Genomic DNA, 21,002 nt, shown 5'->3' on the forward strand with positions numbered 1-21,002 from the left:
ATACATTGAAAATGCTGGGGGGAAGAATTAGGACTAATAAAAGGAAACATTTCTTCACGCAACGTGGGATTGGTGTTTGGAATATGTTGCCACAGGAGATGGTGATGGCCACTAACCTGGATAGCTTTAAAGGGGGCTTGGACAGATTTATGGAGGAGAAGTCAATCTATGGCTACCAATCTTGATCCTCCTTGATCTGAGATTGCAAATGCCTCAGCAGACCAGGTGCTCGGGAGCAGCAGCAGCAGAAGGCCCTTGCTTTCACATCCTGCATGTGAGCTCCCAAAGGCACCTGGTGGGCCACTGCGAGTAGCAGAGTGCTGGACTAGATGGACTCTGGTCTGATCCAGCAGGCTCTTTCTTATGTTCTTAATTGTGCCTTGTGTGTCTCAGGGAAGCTGTACTCTCCTTCCTTCCTTGGATATCTGTTGCAGACATCTGCAGAGTTTTGCCAGAAAAGCCATTTGGTGATGAACTAATGGATGCAATTAGCGGATCGCGTGAAAAAAATTGTTCCTAGACTGTGACATTTTGGACTACAAGTTGACGGAGTCACCAATTTGAATACACACCCCAAAATACTGCCTGTAGAAAATAAGCATGACAAAAAGAAAGGCACTCTAGAGCTGTGATGGCGAACCCGTGACACTCCTGTCAAAGATGACACTCCATGACGCGTTGGGCGACACACCATTGTTTGCCAGCATCCAACAACAACTGTTCTCCCTGTTTTCGCTTGAGTCGTTTTTGTAATTATTTGGTATTTCTATATATAATACGCAACAGCACACATGATTGGACTGTATTTTTAAAAATAAATGAATATGTAAAGAATTGGTTCTATTTGGTTTGGGGTGGGGGTGATACCGTGTTTCCCCAAAAATAAGACCTACCCCGAAAATAAGCCCTCGCATGATTTTTCGGTATTTTTGGAGGATGCTTGAAATATAAGCCCTACTCCAAAAATAAGCCCTAGTTAGATTCCTCGGCACAGCCCCTGCCCTGCACCCTCGTCACGCTTTTGCCTGCCCCGGAACACCCCCGCCCCCGGGTCGCAAAAAATAAGACATCCCCTGAAAATAAGGCCGAATGCATCTTTTGCATCAAAAATTAATATAAGACCCTGTCTTTATTTTCATGGAAACACGGTATGCAACTAGAGTTAAGTTAGTAATTTTCTTAATTTTTGACACGCCGAGTCCAAAAGGTTGACCATCACTACCTTAGACTCTTTTTCCTGGAATGATTATTATATAGGAAATTTCAGCAAGAGAATCCTCCTCCTGCAGTCTGGAGTGTTGTAATCCAGGAGCAGTTTTATCCTGTGTGCTACTAATGCATCAACAGGTTTTTATATTAACCATGACTGTTATTCCACCAGGAATTTCTTCCCAGGGTTTACTGATTCATTAGGTCTAATAAAGTGCACTGTTAAATGGCGGATCTTCATTCTGATTTCTATGCTTTACCAATAAAAATGAGAGTATTCGTTGTTGAAAAGAAAAATCCTGCTCTGTTCCCTTAGATAGTCTCGGCCCATTTTATGTAAAACGCTTTGCACACTAAGAGGTATTTTGTTAAATTCATAGGTTTTCCTGAATGAAATAACCATTCTTTTTTTGTTCATTGCAGAAATGTGATTCCTTTTATTTTTCCCGTTTGCCAAGAGGCAGAAAGATCCACTCGGGTTCCCTGGAGTGGAGCTCGTTTTAGTTCCATCTCTAACATTTCTTTTTTTATAATTGTACTCAGTGTTTGAATGAAAATGAAAGATTGTTTGACCTGAAGAGAACTAGAAAATTTTGCACTAAGCTATTTAAATAATACCATCAGCTCAAAGGGAGGAACGAATTAATCTCCTCCCTTTCGTTCCGTTGTTTTTTCTTAGCTTCACTCTGCCCCTCCAATTCCACTCGGACAATACTTAAAATTAATATTGGCATTGACATTTTGGCAGCATGCTACAGTTTTCTGCTTACTGACTCTCACCATCCCCTTATAAGTTATTGATATGCATCAGTGTCTCTTTTCTTTGATTAAAACACCGAGCAAAAACAACTGCTGTCAAGGCGTCAGAGCTCCCTCCTTCCCTCCCTCCTTCCCTTCCTTCCGTACTTCCTTTCATCCTCCCTTTTGCTTTGTTATTTAATCCATGCTTTTAAGCAGTGGGGGGGAGGGGGCATGGCCTAGCCCAGGGGTGTCCAACTCTGGGGCTTCAGATGTTCATGGACTACAATTCCCATCAACCCTGCCAATTGGCCATGCCAGCAGGGGCTGATGGGAATTGTAGTCCATGAACATCTGAAGCGCCAGAGTTGGACACCCCTGGCCTAGCCCAATCTCGGTCGAATCCCCACCACCGTCTTAGCCAGGTTTCAGAACACAAACTAACCAGGTTTGAGGGACGACCTCCCCGGTCGAATCCCCACTACCATCTTAGCCAGGTTTCAGAACACAAACTAACCAGGTTTGAGGTCGTTTGTGTTCTGAAACCTGGCTAAGACAGTAGTGGGGATTTGACCAGGGAGGTCGTCCCTCAAACCTGGTTAGTTTGTGTTCTGAAACCTGGCTAAGACGGTAGTGGGGATTCGACCCTCGTCAGATCTCTGGAGCTAACCAGGGCCAGTGCTTGGAAAGGAGACCTCCAAGGAAGACTCTGCAGAGAAAGGCAACTCCAAACCTCCTCTGCTTCTCATCTCACTTGTAAGCCCCTTACTGAGGTCGCCGTGTCAGCTGCAACTTGGTGGGGCCTAACATGCACACACAAACACTGGGGCACCTTGGTAACCTCTGAAGGAAAAGGGTGTAGGAAGTTAAAGTGTAGCTCTATGCATGTACGCAGGGTGGGCTCAAGGTGTTTTGTCTCAAGGCACACCCGTCCCTTCCAGGGCCCAAACCGCGGCCACTCAGGGCAAGCCTCAGCAGTGTTCGTGGCTCAGATCCAACAAACTGCAGCAGCCGAGATACAGGATGGTATGCTGGTCCCCTCCAATGCTGCTGACACCTGGGAATGAGCACTGTGATTCCCCCCACCCCCCACCCAAAAAGCAGCTGTTTGAGTGTCTTGGCCAAAGAACTGGCCCTGCACACTCATCTGGAACTGAACAAATTTTGCAAATCAAATCAGATATGCACGTTGGTTCAGCAAATTTGCCAGTGCCCTTCTGAAAGTGAGATCAGGGAATTGGGAGATCTGTGGGCAGGAGAAATTTTCCTTTGCATCTTTTAGCAAAGGAATTGAAATGAGGTGCGCGGGTATTACCAGAGAATATGGGAAAGGGAAGCGGGGCGGTGAATCATGAGCAAGCTGGGCGATTAAACTGCTTAGCTTTGAGGAAAGTATTGTCTGCGAAACAGACATATGTATTCTCTCTGAAGTAGATGCCGTTCCCGCTGCTACTTTTTCAAACGTCTGAATGTGTTTCGCTCTGGGAAGGCCATTTGTTTCTTTTAAAGAAACATGGCTGAGAACCATGCTCAAATGTACCTGTTCTCATCTGTAAAATGCCAGAGGGCATCGATGCTTTTTTGATAAGCCGAACAGATTGAGTAGCTTAAAGCCGGGCTCCCAACACTTGCTTCCGGGTAGAAAAATCCACATTGCTACCAGATGGAGGCACTTTAGGATTTTTCACAACAGCTACTGCTGAAGTTTCTTCCAAAGCGAAGTGCAGTTTGGGAATTTGCAGTTCTGGTCACATCAAATGGCAAACTCGGGCTGACTTTCCCAGATCCAGAAATGTGCTGCAAGGTCATTTGCGTCAAAAGTATGCTTGTATGTTTCAGCCGCACAGAATCAAGAAGTTTTCCTTCACGTACGTTTGCACTACGCCGGTTCTGTAACGTCTTTAAATTGCCAGCAGTACACATGATCAAGAACGAGTAGCCATATATCGGTTCTAGAGGGGCAGTTTCTTGTCGCCTTGACATCTAACAAGTTTTGCGTTTTTGTCACCTTGACAACTAACAAGCTGTGAGACAAGCTTTTGTGAGCCAGAGCCTGCTTAATAGATGCTACTAATGCAGGAAGACACTAACATAGGCATAAAGCTACATAATCGAGTGAGCGGTGTGATTTTAAGTGAAATTAGTTCATTCTTTATTTCATTTGGTTACCCTCCTTTCTCCCCAGTGGGGATCCTTGGGCCTTTCCCCACTTGCCTTAAGCCCTGCGCTACTCTCCTCAAGTAGCGCGGGGTCCCCCGGCACTCCCCACTATAGGGGCGGCGACATCGCAGCCGCCCCGATGCTGCCGCTCTCGCGCCCCCTTGGCACGCGGCATCCCTGGCGCTCCTCAAAACGGCGCCTTATGATGACCCTGCGCAGAGTGCAAAGCGCAGGGTTGTGGGGACGCCCAGGCACGCGCCAGAGATGACGCGCACTGAGAGTGGCGCACAGCAAAGGGCAGCAAAGGTAAGTGGAGAAACGCCCCAAAACAACGTTCATCTTTCTCCTTGCCCCCATTTTGTTGCCACAACAACCCTGCGAGATTTGGGTTTGCCTGAGAGAGTGATTGGTCCAACAAATCCCATGGCACCAGTGGGAATTTGAACCGGGGCCTCCCTAATACAACTCCCAACATTTTCACTCCACTCCAGTGCAGATTATACAGAACAATATCTACGGCCAAAAGAAAGAATCTGATACCCTTAAAAGTGAGGAGATATTATTCCAACAAAAAAGCACTCTGTAAAGCAAACAATTCATCCAGACTCCATACATTGATTTTCTGAGGGAATATATTATTTAAGGCGACGTGAAACAGTTTGACACTGCCTGCATGTTATATGGTGTCCTTTCGCAAGACAAACAAAACCCAAATCTCCTTGTGTAAAAACTTTAGCTCCCGAAATCACAGGTAGGATCTTGCATTTTAATGTGCGCCAAGAGTCAACCTGAAAAACTAAGAAAAAGCCGGAAGAAAGAGAAATTAAATAGTCGCCTTGCGATAGTCCACATGGAAAAACAAAAAAAACCCAATGTATTTTAATTTTTTTTATTTATATGCCTCCTCTCCTGTATCCTGCTGTCCAATCTCAGTTTTAAAGATGTTATTCGTATTTACCCAAATGGATAGTTCAGCATTTAAAGTGTGTCTCCAGGACTTTCCGAAAGTTCCTTTAAAGGAGTTTTTTTTTTTTAATTACCGTGTTATAATCTTGATGGAGGTGGGAGTTAATTTCTGTTTCTGTGGGATTTGTCGATTTTGTTGATGTCAATCAGGGGCATATTTCTGCTAAAACAGCATGGGGTGTACTCAGTGGAGGGATCCAAAAATTTTAAGAACAGGTTCCGATGGTGGTGGGATTCAAACAGTGGCGCCGCCGCACACACGCACCTCCAGTCCCTATTGGGCAGGGAGGTTGCTTTAGTAACCCCTTCTCGGCACTCAGAAAAAAAAATTAGTAACCACTTCTAGAGAAGTGGTGAGAACTGGTTGGATCCCACCTCTGGGTGTACTTCTTAAAATATTTGCCTGCACGTGGCCTTGGGAAGTGCAGTAGCTGTTCTCGCAGTGACGTTCTTTGCACAATTGCTGATCGATGCCTGGTTACGGATGCCACCGACCTGTACGGAAAATACTCGTAGTTGTTCTCTTCTGGTAAAAGAGATCAGAAATCAGGCGCTGCTGATGCACTTTGCTTTCTGCTGAACTTGCAAACCAGACAGACGCCAAGCCAGGAAAGCCAGCGTGCATACTTTTTTTTTTTTTTTGCATTGTTGCAACTCTCTGTTCGTTATCTTCTTACTCCCTTGGGCGGGAGATTGGCATATGAAAAGCAGACGTTGCCCGAGGGTCTCAGACGGGCTGACTCAGCACTGGTGGTGACTGGCTGCCCTTTCCGTTGTGTCCGCAGCACGGGGACGCGGTCCATGGCCTACTCCTGGACGTGATCACCTGGGTCGGCATCCTCCTGTCCCTCGCCTGCCTCCTGATCTGCATCTTCACCTTCTGCTTCTTCCGTGGGCTTCAAAGTGACCGGAATACCATCCATAAAAACTTGTGCATTAGCCTGTTTGTGGCAGAGCTTCTCTTCCTCATTGGGATCAACCGGACCGACCAGCCGGTAACTACCCTGTCCTGAAATAGTGAGCCTTGATTCTGTGCAAGCAAAGCAAAGCCTTTATTGGCATACATAGAACAACAGCAGCAAAACACAACAAACATAAAAAAATTTTAAAAGGCAAAAGGGATAACCTCAGATAGATACCTATCATTACTGGCTCTGAATTATTTCCGTAACACAGCTGGCAACCTCTTCACAAAAAAACAGAATCAGAAATTGTTCAACAAGAGAAATAATCGAATCGAATCTGTTGACTCAGATTGGAAGAGAGGGGGTAGATTGACATATTTGGATCTAATTTTAGCAAAGTTAGTGCAATGTAATAGCTGGTGAGCCAGCGTTTCGACTACCTTAGAGTTACAGCTGCACAACCGTTCAGATTTTTCCAGGTTATTAAACCTGCCATGTGGTAAGGCAGATGGCATAACATTGAATCTAGCAATTGGGAAGGCTCTCCTTGAGCAGGGGTTAGTTAGAAAATGTAAGTAGTGGGCCACGCGCCCCTGCTCAAATGGAATTAAAAATTGTGTGGGAGAGCAAGTTCTTTTAGCTGCTAGATACAGTTCTGCAAATTCCCCATCTAAGAGACGGTCTTTATTCTTTGCACTGGTCCAGCAATAAAACATCTCCCGGTTTACTGGAAGATAACTGTGTCAGGAGTATTATCCACAATAGCTAAGTTTAGATACTGCAGCTTTAGAGTATCTTCTCCGTGCATTTCAATGCTTGCTTCTGAATACCAGTTGGGCTATTCCAGCTTGTTGGCTTCCAAGAGGCATCTGGCTAGCCACCATCCCAGGCAATTAATGGTCCCTCTAAGCCAGTGGTGGCGAACCTTTGGCACTCCAGATGTTATGGACTGCAATTCCCATCAGCCCTGAAGGGAATTGTAGTCCATAACATCTGGAGTGCCAAAGGTTCGCCACCACGGCTCTAAGTATTCCCCAGTGCTATGCAGCAGCCCAGAAATTCATTGAACTGAGCTGTGGACTCTCCATGCGTTTCAGTGCTGCGCCTGGCCAGAATTCAGGTTAGTGAAAGGGGGGAGGGGGATTTCTTCTCTTTTCTTTAGGGCAGAGGGCTTAAAGGGCCAGAAACGTGCCCAAAAATTCAACATGTTTTGGCATCCAATTTTCCAGCTCCCATTTATTTCTGCCTTTCACAGGTGAAACCTCCCCACCCCACCTCTGCCCCCGCAAAATACTGACAAGGAATTTTTAAAGTTTTTTTTTTCAAACACCCACCCCTAATGAAACTGTGGATCCCTGCCTACTTATAAAAAAACAGAAGTGGTTACACCCTTCTAAGTTCATTGAAGAGTTCCCTCTACTGGGCAGCTCCTTATCTACAAGGCACCAATATGGTGTCTGCACACATGCAGCTTACAGGGAACGTTGCAGGCCATCCTCAGCCTTTTAAACCATTTGGAATTCTAGCCAAGGGTAATGGGCGCCATCACAACACGGCTGCCAAACCCTAACCTCAAAATGGCTCCCATAGGAGGCAGGGCAAGCACAAAATGTGAGGCAGTGAGGTCGTGCATAACTCTAGTAGTGACCTTCAATGTTTCAGACAGAAGCTCTATTTAACAGGACACGTTTTAAAATGGACATCTTACCTTCGGCCATGCAGTGAGGATCCTTGTGCTGTGATGGCAGCTGCTGCCAAAGCAACTTTTAAGAAATCTGAACAGCCAGAAGCGCTGATCGGTGCAAGTGTCTCCCTCTACCCCATTTTCTAAAAAAACACTGGGCACCTGGAACGGTGTCAATGAGTATGGTGGCTCCCACATCTGTTGGGGACCCTTGGTCTAGATCACAGGTGTCAAACTCGCGCCCCTCCAGATGTTATGGAGTACAGTTCCCATCATCCCCTGCCAACAGGGGATGATGGTAACTGTAGTCCATAACATCTGGAGGGGCGCGAGTTTGACACCTATGGTCTAGATGGACTCCCAGTCTGTTCCACAAGGGTTTTTCTTACTTCTGTAGCTGCCACTGTGCACAGGCCCAATCATGGGGATCATAGTGAAGATCCATGTAGCCTCTTTTTCCAACAGAGGCCATCTTGATGTCTTCAGGGTGACTCCATGATGGCAACCCCTCTTATTATTTTTCACATATGCCTAGCAACTAGTAATCAAAGGCATACTGTCTCTGATCATGAAGGTTTCGTTTCACTACTAATAGCTGCCGATAGACTTCTGTGCCATAGATGGACCTACTTCTTTAAAAAAAATTATTTCTCTCTGTAAATATCTAGTGGGTCTTCAATTCATCCCTTCCCTCCCCACCCCACCCCGCCACAAATTAAACACTAGCAGTTTTTCTCATATGGGCTTCAACTCTGGTCATTTCAGTTTTGGAGGGTAGCCATGTTGGCCTACAGTAGAACAGTCCAGTTTGAATCCTGTAGCACCTAAGAGACCAGCAAGGTTTTTAGGGTCTAGTTGGTCATTTTTGTTTGCCATTACCTGTACCTTTTCCAGCTTTCTGATACATTCTTTCAGGTGGGACTGCCCAGAAGATTCCAAAAGAGCCTGTTCTGTAGATTGAAATTAGGCCCTTTCCACACAAACCTTTTAAAACGTTTTGAGGCAGGAAATAAAATGTTTCCTCCATGGAGTTCTGGGTTGTTTTCCCCCTTAAGTCCCGAAAACATTTTATTTCCTGCCTCGCAGTGTTTTCAAAGAATCTCCTTTTAAAACAATTCTTTGGTTGAAACGGTTTTAAAACGTCTCCAGTTGCCTGTGCAATCTGTTCACGACGTTCTCCACACCTCTCTGCCATCCCTGAGCTTCCTCCTCAGCCCCACTTTCTGAGCTCACTCCTGTTTCCCCTCACCTGTTTATTTTCACCATTTCTGTGGGTTTTTCTAATTTGGGGGGGAATAATGTATGAAGCATTCTCTATACGAGAATCGCAGCAAGAAGCCGTGAAGCATTGAAGCATCGATTCAACAACTACCACCAAAAAAGGGGGGGAAATATGTAATGGTGGCCATCAATCATTTCGAAAGGGTGAGTGTGAACATACATTGTGGTAAAGGATTGAAAATGTTTTCCAAACATTTAAAGTGATTTGTGTGGAAAAGACCTCTAGCTATTAAGATATTAGCTGTGTTATTTTCAGCCCTTTCCAAATAATCCATTTCAAAGAATTTTCTTTCTTTTAGTCGCCAATGCATACTGTATTGATGCCACATTCAGGGGTGAACTAATTCATTGTATTGTCGAAGGCGTTCACGGCCAGATTCAACTGGTTGTGGTGGGTTTTCCAGGCTGTGTGGCTGTGGTCTGGTGGATCTTGTTTCTAACGTTTCGCCTGCATCTGTGGCTGGCATCTTCAGAGGTGTATCACAGAGAGAAGTCTGTTAGTGTGTAACAGACACAGTGCGTAACAGACTTCTCTCTGTGATACACCTCTGAAGATGCCAGCCACAGATGCAGGCGAAACGTTAAGAACAAGATCCACCAGACCACGGCCACACAGCCTGGAAAACCCACCACAACCAACTAATTCATTGTTTGCTACAATGTTGTTGTTGTTATTCTCCTAGATCGCCTGTGCGGTGTTTGCCGCCCTCTTACACTTCTTCTTCCTCGCTGCTTTCACGTGGATGTTTTTGGAGGGAGTCCAGCTCTACATCATGTTGGTGGAGGTCTTTGAGAGCGAACATTCGCGGAGAAAATACTTCTACTTGGTTGGCTACGGGATGCCTGCTCTGATTGTGGCCATTTCGGCAGCGGTAGACTACAGAAGTTACGGCACAGATAAAGTGTGAGTTTTGTTTGGCGCCCATGGTGTGCTTTGAGGGAAGCCAAGAAGGACACTGCATTCAAACATGTTATGGGAGTCCTTTTCATGGGGGTTAGAATCAAGTTGTGTGATTTTGTTGGGGATCAGGATGGTGTGAAAAAATTTTTGTCTGAGGGGTCTGTAGTGGCTGTCAGATGTATTGATCAAGAAAACATTGATCTGAACAGATTAAGATAAGCAGATACTCTACCACTGAGCTGCAGCATTTTCAGGGGAAAATGGTGGCCGGGGCAACAACTGCTCTGGTCCGTCCCCTCCCCCCCCATGTTTGGTGGCCTTGATTTTGGGGGTAGGAAGAAGAACAACAAGAAGAAGAGTTTGGATTTATATCCCCCCTTTCTCTCCTGCAAGGAGCCTCAAAGGGGCTTACAATCTCCTTGCCCTTCGCCCCTCACAACAAACACCCTGTGAGGTAGGTGGGGCTGAGAGAGCTCCGAAAAGCTGTGACTAGCCCAAGGTCACCAGCTGGCATGTGTGGGAGTGCACAGGCTAATCTGAATTCCCCAGATAAGCCTCCACAGCTCAGGCGGCAGAGCTGGGAATCAAACCCGGTTCCTCCAGATCAGAGTGCACCTGCTCTTAACCACTACGGCACTGCAACAGTGGCTGATTCTGCACAGGCAACACTAATGGGTTAAATGAACCCGTGTTGCCTGTGGTTCCTTTTGCACAGCGAGCACAGGGGCCAACCGGGATCGCTGGAATCCTGGCGGCAGGAGGTGGCATGGGTCACATGGAAATGTAATGTTTCCCTGTGAGCTGCACAGATGAGAATCCACTCCACCTGAGAATCTGTCCACCCCCACCTGAGAGCCCCCCACTCGAGAATCCCACCCACCCACTTAACAGCACAACATGGCAGCTGCCTATTAGGGAATCCACCCTAATGGTGGCCTCCTGGGGATTTCACCATAATGGTGGATGGAAAGGGGTGGGACTAGAACGCTTCCTGCTTTCCGTAGTTTGCACAGTCAAGCAGGGAGTGCCCGCACCCTGGGTTGAAGAAAAAAAAGTCACTGATTTAACAACTTTCATTTAATCTGGTTTCAAGCAAATATTATGGGTTAGAAGTATTTGGGAAGGTGAGCTCCGTGGGAACTTCTCCCCCATAATGCTTTAAAAGAGGACCTGAACCCATTATATTTGGCCTATTCAGAATCAGCCAGTGAGAGAGAGACATTTGAGGAAAGAGGAGAGACGTTCACCCCTTAAAAACAACTATCAGGCCATATATCTGTTCCCGTGTGGGAGGAGGTCAAGGCATGGTTTTGAAAGACCAAAATAAAATAAGCATGATGAGATCGTAAAAAACAGGTCCATAAAATGGTCTTGTGTTGTTCCAAGAAGAGGATATAGCATTGCTGGTGTCTACAACTTTATATGAAAGGGCTACATAACTGCTGACATTATATAGTAAGGATCACAAAAAGATGGAGACGTAGGAGAAGGTGCTTTTAGTTTGTTGCTGTTGATATCAATTCAAAGTTTTTATTAGTACTTAAAACACTTAACAACAAAGAAAAATTGCAAAGGGCATTTGCCGCAAGGACTCCCAACGTCATCTGCCGTGAGCATTAATGCTAAAACATATTGCTGCTCTTTAACAACATGAATGAAATTGAATCTTTAAAGTTACTACGGATAAACATCACATGTTTTGATATCAGTTCTTATTTTGACAATCCACTAACTGCCAAAACCGCTGATCAATGTATTTGTTTCTGTTTTATCCAAATCATCTATCAGGGGTTTCCAGTTATCCAAACATTTAATTTAATGATTTTCTTTAAGTAGCAAAGTGAGTCTCACCGACCATCTTCAATTGTCGGCATCGTGAAGTTTTCCATTTTTGCACATGTGGTTTTCTCACTGCTTCTGTCATATATAAAAGCAAAGGTCCACTGGAGCAGCAGTGGGGTAGGAGGTTAAGAGCTCGTGTATCTAATCTGGAGGAACCGGGTTTGATTCCCAGCTCTGCCGCCTGAGCTGCGGAGGCTTATCTGGGGAATTCAGATTAGCCTGTGCAGTCCCACACACGCCAGCTGGCTGCCCTTGGGCTAGTCACAGCTTCTCGGAGCTCTCTCAGCCCCATCCACCTCACAGGGTGTTTGTTGTGAAGGGGGAAGGGCAAGGAGATTGTAAGCCCCTTTGAGTCTCCTACAGGAGAGAAAGGGGGGATATAAATCCAAACTTTTCCTCCTCCTCCTCCTCCTCCTCCTCCTCCTCCTCCTCCTCTTCATCTTCTTCTTCTTCTTCCTCTTCTTCTTCTTCTTCTTCTTCTTCTTCTTCTTCTTCTTCTTCTTCTTCTTCTTCTTCTTCTTCTTCCCAGAGAATTTGTTGCTGTTCATATCATCAGTGGTGTTTTGCTGTATTGGTGTGTTTTAGAACTGCAAGGGTCCACTGGCAATGGCGTGATATGTTTGGGCAGCTGGGTTTACCTCTAGAATTTCTTCAAGAAGAAGAATGCACCTGCCTATAAAACCCTCTCGCCCTGGTAATGAAATGCAGGTGATGGAGTCTATCAAATGCCTCATCCCTGCTTTTTCACCTTGTTTCCTTTCCTTTGATGCAAACGGAACCCCCCTCTCTTTATTTTCACGCCGTTATCTGTTTCGTGGCACCATTTCATTTCCCCCGCCAAAAATTAAAGCATTTTTTCAATGTTATCATTACACTGGTAGAATAATAGCAAGCGTGCAAGTGGCATGAAAATAGCAGCCAAATGAGAATGCCAGCCATGGAAACACAATGCGACGAGACACAACAAGAAAAACAACCCCTCAAAAGGCATTTGGGTCCTCCTGAGTTTAGAAAAAGGCCTGATTCTCACAGAGGCAATCGACTGCGTCTGGATTGCGCCACTTGAGACCATAGGTGGGACTCACATGACTGAAATCTCTCTCTGTTCCTCTTCCTTTCACAAACAGGATTTCCCCACATATAGAAAGCCAGCATTTCAGGGGAGGTCCTTTCTTGACATGCTAATTTTGTATGTTGAGCGAGTTGTGTGTGTGTGTGTGTGTGTGTGTGTTTCAATCTGAAGGTGCATTTAGCCATCATGTGCTCTTGCTTGCAGTCTGAAGTGGGGCAGTCCAGACCACCTCAGAGGAGCAGCAGTGGCGTAGGAGGTTAAGAGCTTGTGTATCTAATCTAGAGGAACTGGGTTTGATTCCCAGCTCTGGGGAATTCAGATTAGCCTGTACACTCCCACACACGCCAGCTGGGTGACCTTGGGCTAGACACAGCTTCTCGGAGCTCTCTCAGCCCCACCTACCTCACAGGGTGTTTGTTGTGAGGGGGGAAGGGCAAGGAGATTGTAGGCCCCTTTGAGTCTCCTGCAGGAGAGAAAGGGGGGATAGAAATCCAAACCCTTCTTCTTCTTCAGTGAAAACAAAACCCAAAATCCGACCGTCGTGCCATGGCCAGGAAATTGAGTGGAAGCAGAGTGCTCAGCATTAGTTCTACAACGGATCCTGACCATTTCTTAACTCCGTGCCCTCTAGTTTCAACGCAACACAGTGCTTAGTTTGCTATTAGCTGGGCTTTCTGCTGAAAAGCTGGAACAGGGCTGACGAAGCCAGCAGAGCCTTCAGTCAAACAAGTGGTGACAGAAGCATTTATTCCGCTCGGCGCAGCAAATTGCCTTCCTTGTTTACAGCCATGAATATTCAAGGGTCTTCATTATTAACGCAGCCATCATCAAAGGAGAATTTTTACGATCCTTCACCACAGCCGGAAGAAAGAGGCTTCTGGTTTTCTCAGCCGGCCCTGACGTGATAGCATCCAAGCCCGTTCTCTGAACCAGCCAACTGTGTGATAGCTTTTTTGGGCACAAGGAGAGAGCTAGGGCTGTGTAACAGATAGAATGGTGGGCTAGGACCCTGGGCAACCTAGGTTTGAATCCCCACTTCTGTCAAGTTACAAAGCAGATACACAAAGCAGGAAGGAGCTGGTCAATTCTTAATGCAATAGAGGTGCAGGGAAAGTCTCTGTAGGAATGTAAGTGTGAACACACACACACACACATTTTCCACTTCAGATTCTACTGCCAAAATCGCTTTTCGTCTGCTTTCGGTGCTTTCGGCTCATGCGTTTCTGTGCAATGTAGCCCATAGTGATTGGTTAAGGCAGGGGGGAGGGTGAAAAGCAATTTGCCCAAGATTGATGTTCTGACGCGATCCAGTTCCCTGGCGCGCACGCAGTCTTTAAAACAGCTTCTTCCGTCATCATTTTTATCCCATTTAAATGCTGTGAAATGATTACCAAATACAAGTGGTTGTTCAGTCCCATATGAGCAACATGAACACTGGAGTCTATTAAAGGGGCGCGTGGACCTCGTCCTTTTGAAAGCGTGCGGACAACTCGGCGCAAAATAAGATTTGCCTCACGTGGAGTGGGAAGCTGCACACCCCTCGGAAGCGGACGTGCGTTCACAAAAGAGCGTGAGACGTTGGCGCGCTTCACATTTTACGGTCCAGTGGCATCTAATGATTGTTTATCGGGTGTATTTAATACACACCAGGGATAGCTTTGGGGTTTGATTTCTTTTCAGGCAGAAAATAGAGCAGACCTTTATAGCTGTTATTACTCGGGATGAACAGTGTGGTTGAATAGACCCCGGTTGTCACTGTGGCGGCGAGGAAATTAAAAAGCAAAGAAGAACATCACCATATGGAACGTGATTAGCATATGGTTGGCTCTGACAGAGCCGGTTCCACCACTGGCAAGAAAGCCGGAGCTCTGCTGATTATAAAGATCCTGCACATGAGATTTTTCAAGAGCCGCTCATCTGCGGCATCATAAAGCCATCAAAAGTCAGCGTCCTTGCCGCTTTTCTTCTCAAGCTGACTCCTTCTACTGCTACAGCCCACTGAAACTCCTCTATGCTCCCACCCACACACCCACTGCCTCCTCGGCAGGGCACCTGTGTCATCTGTTCTGTTCCAGGAAGCCCATATTTGGAGCCAGTTTTGAAGTTAAAGAACACCTCTGTTACCCAAGGTGGAGACACAGTCTCTCAATAACGTGGGGAATATTAGCTTACAGCAGACTGCTTATTAATGTTGCAAGAGGCTGGATAAGGAATCTTTAATACCAATGTTTACAAAGATCAGCTCTTAAAAGAAAATCCACCGAGAGGAATATAATGCGAATTTGACAGTCTTTATTGTAGGGATAAGGGGTTCACAATCCCTTAGTTCCGTGGTGGCGAACCTTTGGCACTCCAGATGTTATGGACTACAATTCCCATCAGCCCCTGCCAATTGGCCATGCTGGCAGGGGCTGGTGGGAATTGTAGTCCATAACATCTGGAGTGCCAAAGGTTCGCCACCACTGCCTTAGTTCAATGCAGCAAACATGCACACACAGAGTTCCTAAGATATAGATAGGTTGGAAAGTAGATTTAGAATAGAAAGGGGTATGGGTAATATGGGTAATACGACCTGATCGTGATGTGAAGAAGATTTATATCCCCCCTTTCTCTCCTGCAGGAGACTCAAAGGGGCTTACAATCTCCTTGCCCTTCCCCCCTCACAACAAACACCCTGTGAGGTAGGTGGGGCTGAGAAAGCTCAGGAGAACTGTGACTAGCCCAAGGTCACCCAGCTGGCATGTGTTGGAGTGCACAGGCTAATCTGGTTCACCAGATAAGCCTCCACAGCTCAAGCGGCAGAGTGAGGAATCAAACCCGGTACCTCCAGTTTAGAGTACACCCGTTCTTAACCACTATGCCACTGCTGCTCCCTGAAGAAGATCTAGGGTTTTTAATTGTTTAAATTTTATTCTTCGGTTTATATCCCACCCTCCCCTGAAGGGCTCAAAACCAGCGTCTTATTCCGGGGAGGTGGGGGGGCGACAATGCTTTGGGCACAGTAACAAAGACAGAAAGGTGTCAGTGGCGCTGGACAATTGGCTCTTTGGAGGGTAGGATGTTTATAGGGTGAAGCGCTACCTCTGGGGGTGTCAGGAGAACTTTTGGAGGATGTTCGGACAACCCCTGGGGGGTGTCCAGATGGATTGTTTGAGAAACAATAGAGTACACTGTAAGGTGCTCATAAGAAGTTAGTTACAGAAGGGAGTATTTGGGTTAAGATAGTCAGGGGAGGCAAAAACATCAGAGATCTTCTTGTGGCTGAAAACGAGTATCCGTTCAGCAGGTCTATTGTACCGTTCATCATGACTGTTCAGCTGAAAATGCACTGATATGGCAAGCAAGCTGAGAGCATGAGAACAGGAAAACAGTTCTTGTAGGTAGACCTGGCTATCGCCAGAGAATGGGCAATGCCAACATCAATTTAGGCTGGCACGCAGGCAGGGCTACCTTTAGACTGGCACGCAGGCAGGGCTACCTGTGAGTAAACGCTCCCCCCCTCCCACTATGCCAGGGCGGTGTGGTAACGCCTCGGCATGAGACTTATTTGCACATTGCCCCTGAGAAAGATGTTCAGTCTTCACTGGGGGCGGGGAGGAAGCCATCATCAACACTTAGATCAGGGCGTGCAGACAGAATTGATTCTGTCGTTTAGAAATGAGACCTATAAAGAAATAAGTGTTTGGGAAGTGTGATGCTCTCGCCTCTTTTCAATCTAACACCTCTGGCTCCTCATACTGTAACATGCCAGAAGCAAAACAAAACAAAAATCTTCTCCGGCTTGGCAGTTTTGCTCCATTCTCCACAGAATTCTCCCACTTGGGTTAGCAGCACTCTTAGCATATTGGTCACCAATTCCAGAATTTTCCAGTCTTGCTAGAAGCTAAACTTGTCAGTTCACACTGACTAAGGAGCTCGAGGTACCCAGAGAATCATCTAGACCAAAGCAGCTTACATCATTCTTCCCTCTTCCATTTTATCTTCACAACAACCCTATGAGGTAGGTTAGGCTGGAAGAGCGTGACTGGCCCAAGGTCACCCAGCGAATTTCCATGGCACGAATAGGGATTCAAACCCATGTAGATATCATGGGGTGGTAGGTGGACGCCACGCCCCGGGCACGCACCATTGGAGTCACGTACGGGACAGAAAATCGCCCCCACACACCTCCCTCTTCCCCCCTCACCCCAACCCACCAGGCCCGGCAAAAGCTGCTGCCCAGCCAGCTGGCTGAACTAAGGTGAGGAGGGGCGTAGCAAGGTGGGGTGGGGGGTTGCCATTCCCACCCCCATGCCTCTCACCTTCTGGATACTAGTCCAAAATCTTTACCACTGCATCCTGCTGCAGAATATACAGACAAATATGTACAACTGGAAGAAAGAATTTGAAACGCGTTTCTTAGCCAACAGATTACCTAGAATTCATTTCTCAGTCTCCCAGAAACTTGTCCAAAACTTTTAACTACTAGATCACACAGGATATAACTAACATGATGAATGGGAGCAAAAGGCAGAGCGGGAGCTTAGCAGATGGAACAGTCGGTTGGAATCTGGCCCCTCTTGATCCTGGAGATCCTGAAATATCACTGCAGATCTGGCAACTTAGATGGTGGCTGAGAAATACGATGACTGGTTCCCGTTCTCACTAGCAGATGCTGGCCAAACCTCTGGACCTCTGCAGGGATGCAGGCTTTATGCATACAACAGTGACATGGCAGGTAGAAAGCGACAATTGTGGCATTCCACGGGGTGGAGATGTCAGTGGTGAGGAAATATTATTTTTGCCTACAGTTACAGTCCCGCATTAATGCCAATCCTTCCTAGCAGTATTAGAAGAAGGAGGAGGAGGAGTTGGATTTATTTCCCCCCTTTCTCTCCTGTAAGGAGACTCAAAGGGGCGTTCAAACTCCTTTCCCTTCCCCCCTCGCAACAAACACCCTGTGAGATGGGTGGGGCTGAGAGAGCTCCAAAGAACTCTGACTAGCCCCTGGTCGCCCAACTGGCGTGTGTTGGAGTGCACAGGCTAATCTGAATTCCCCAGATAAGCCTCCACAGCTCAGGCGGCAGAGCTAGGAGTCAAACCTGGTTCCACTATGCCCGTGTTGGCGAACCTTTGGCACTCCAGATGTTATGGACTACAATTCCCATCAGCCCCTGCCAGCATGGCCAATCCCACCCCTCAGGGTGCATCATTTCGGATCCTGGTCGGAAGTACACCTTGTTGAAACCGGGCGCCTAACATGGAGCGGGGGTCCCCTCTACTTTCACTTTTGAGGTGGGGAATTGACCATTGCCACCTTTTCGGGGGGGTGAAAAAACCCCAAAGCACCGACAAGCTGTTTTGGGGGGAGGGCAGAGGTCGGATCCAGCAGGTTCTCACAGGTTCCCGAGAGTAGGTTACTAATTATTTGTGTGTGCCAAGAGGGGGTTACTAATTGGTGATTTTGCCACGTGATTTTTGCCATAGTTACGCCCCTCCTCTCAGCAGTAGCGCGCAGGAAGCAGTCTAGCAGGAGGTGCACCGGCGTGCTTGGCATCCTGCGCCTGCGTGCATTCGTTTCCTGCCCAAGGACCGGCACAGCGGCTGCGTCCTTGTCACAGCCCCGCCCAGGAATGCCCCGCCCCCGAAATGTCCAGCCACACCCCCTTCGTTCCCCGCCCAGCCCCATTGGCGCTACGCCACAGTTTGAATCCCACCACCATGGGAACCTGTTACTAAACTTTTTGGATCCCACCACTGGGGGAGGGTATTGTTTGGATTTACTGAACACCCTCCCCTAATCAAGACTCAGTTATGCGACATATTAGGGGGTCTGAGGGGTGGGAAAATAGACGCCAGGCTTCTTCTTTCTTTTTTTTAACACTGTGGCTGATGTTTCAAACGCATTTGCTGTGATACTTTAGTTTGTGTCCCTTGAAATTCGTCAAAGGGATGTAGACTAGAGCAACTCTGCACTGGATGATGCTTTTAATCTTTCCACTCATGGGCATATCCTACAGGCTCTGGAATGGCTAAATCAGGCATCTTTCTGGGAGAATTAGAATATCTTAGTTGGAGTGTCCGTCACCATTCTGAAATGCTTTTTGTGGGTATCGGTTTTTTCATCCTTCCCACATACAAGTCAAAAATTCCAAGGCAGTCAGCAGATGAAGAAAACCCACCCACTGAGGATAAAAGGAATTGCTGCATCTTGCGATTCATCTTCCAAGGCAAAAGTCTGGGTTGTTTTGCATTTCATGCCTGTTTGTCTTTTTTTTTTATAGTCATTTTAATCATTTTCCTATTCATGTGAGCTAAAAATTATGTTGGCACCTCAAGGCCGGACGGGAGGATACTTGGGCTCCTCCTGCATGCCCTAGTAACCGAGAAGCGGCTATGAAAGTTTGTGAAATTCACTGGAGTGATACCACGCTTAACCCTTTCTCCACCTTTCTACTTTGTTTGCTCCAAATCCCCCCAGCAAAATAAAGCTACATGGAGTCCATTTTTGAGTGGGAAAGCAATTTAGAGGGCAATCTTGTGTGGGAAAATAGGAAGGGGAACACTGACACACTCACACAGGTTCATAATTCTGAAGAAAAACTATCAGGAGACTCTCTGTGCCTCTTTCATTACCATTTAGTTCTTTGTAAAGAGTAGGCACGGGCCAATCCCACCCTGCAGATCTGCCTTGCAAATGTAATTATTTGCAGTGTCAGACACAGGTAAATTGATACCTTTGTTTGGGAGAAGATTATACAAGTTATGCAGAACCTCTGTCAGGCAAATTTGAATGCCAACTAATTCAAAGGGAGAGAGGAAGAGACGGATTAATGCAAAATTGCAAATATCTCCGGTCTTCGCGAAACAGAGACATAATCACTGAACGGTTTGTGTGTGTGGAGCACACGCGCGACACTATATTATGGCAAGGGGGAAGGAATGGTGGCAGATTGTTATGTTGATTGAAAACACTAAGCCTCAGAGCCCTCCTTCCAACAGAAGAAATCCAATAACCACAGAGCAGGATGCTGAAACAGCTGTATCGCAAGCCCCACCAGCAGCGTACAAATAGCCAGGAAGAAGAGATCAATGTCAGCAGCTGTTATAGCAGCACTGGAGGTCCCAGCACACAACTATTTACTTAGCACCCTGCATGATAAGCCGATACGCCAAAACGGAGGTCAGCTTCCTTTCAAGAAAGACGCTCCGGCTGCAGACCTGGTTCAACATTCAGGATACACAACAGATCCCTAAAAGACACGGCACCAACGTTCCCTGTAAGCTGCGCCCGTGCGCAGCCACCATATTGGTGTTGTGTAGCTAAAGAGCCGCCCACAGTTTCCCCGGGGGGCTGTGAGATCCCCAAGAATTGAAACAAACTCCATGTATAGAACAGTGGTTCATTCATCCAGAGGACAGCTTGGAAAAGCCAGAATTGGCTTTTTCCCGCGCAAAGAACAGTAAAAAGAACCAGCCTCTCCCCCCGCCCAATCATGGGAACAAACGTCACACCCAGTGATGAGAAGAAATGCAGACAAGATAACAGCTTGCCCTTGGCCAGCACCTGGTGGTGCCAATCCAAAGCAGAACATTCCCAACCCTAAGGTGACCAGATTTTCACCTTTTTAAAGCGGGACACCATTGGGGTGTGCGCACCCGCACACGTGCACATGCGCACATGCAGCCACAGGAGCGCACTGCCTTCTGGGAGCGCCCCAGAAGGCAGTGCGGCAGCGCGGGAGGCTGCCACACTGCCAAACCCCTGTTTCCTGCCCTGTCATAGGGGAGCGCCCCAGAAGGCAGTGCGGCAGCCTTCCAAAAATCGGGACATTTTAAAAACCCCGTGGGACGCGGGACAAATTAGTCAAAAGCAGGACTGTCCCGTCAAAAGCAGGACGTCTGGTCACACTACCCAACTCCAGTAAAACACAGTGAAGCCAAGCATACCCCCAAACCCCCAACTACTAGGCATTCTGACAGCGGCTCAGTTATGCGCAGTGTTTTCCGACTTCCATACAACACCATTGAATGCTTTTGGGACCATTCCATTGCATGAACATTCGTGGCAAGGAAAACCGTCATGTTCAAATGGGGTCTTTTTTGATGTTCTTGATTTAATGTTTGAACAATAGAGTAACCATACGGAAAGCTGTGCCTGAGAGAAACGGGACTGTGTGGCACGGGGAAAGCAGTGTGGCTCATGTTTAGGGCCTTGTTCACTGAATTTTCAACATCACTTCCTGGACTTCACAGTTAAAATCT

The 21,002-nt window shown here is 46.9% G+C and overlaps 1 protein-coding gene across 19 annotated transcripts in view; it reads left to right on the forward strand.

Moving 5' to 3' along the window:
- Positions 1-21,002, forward strand: part of ADGRL3 (adhesion G protein-coupled receptor L3) — a 907,827-nt gene that overhangs the window by 713,694 nt on the left and 173,131 nt on the right. For all 19 annotated transcript variants that reach the window (XM_048503336.1, XM_048503340.1, XM_048503323.1 and 16 more), the window contains 2 exons: positions 5,859-6,068; positions 9,627-9,847. In XM_048503336.1, the coding sequence (XP_048359293.1) occupies positions 5,859-6,068; positions 9,627-9,847 (431 nt within the window). The remainder of the gene's footprint in view (positions 1-5,858; positions 6,069-9,626; positions 9,848-21,002) is intronic.

Source organism: Sphaerodactylus townsendi, linkage group LG07 (assembly GCF_021028975.2).
Source record: "Sphaerodactylus townsendi isolate TG3544 linkage group LG07, MPM_Stown_v2.3, whole genome shotgun sequence".
NCBI lineage: Eukaryota > Metazoa > Chordata > Lepidosauria > Squamata > Sphaerodactylidae > Sphaerodactylus > Sphaerodactylus townsendi.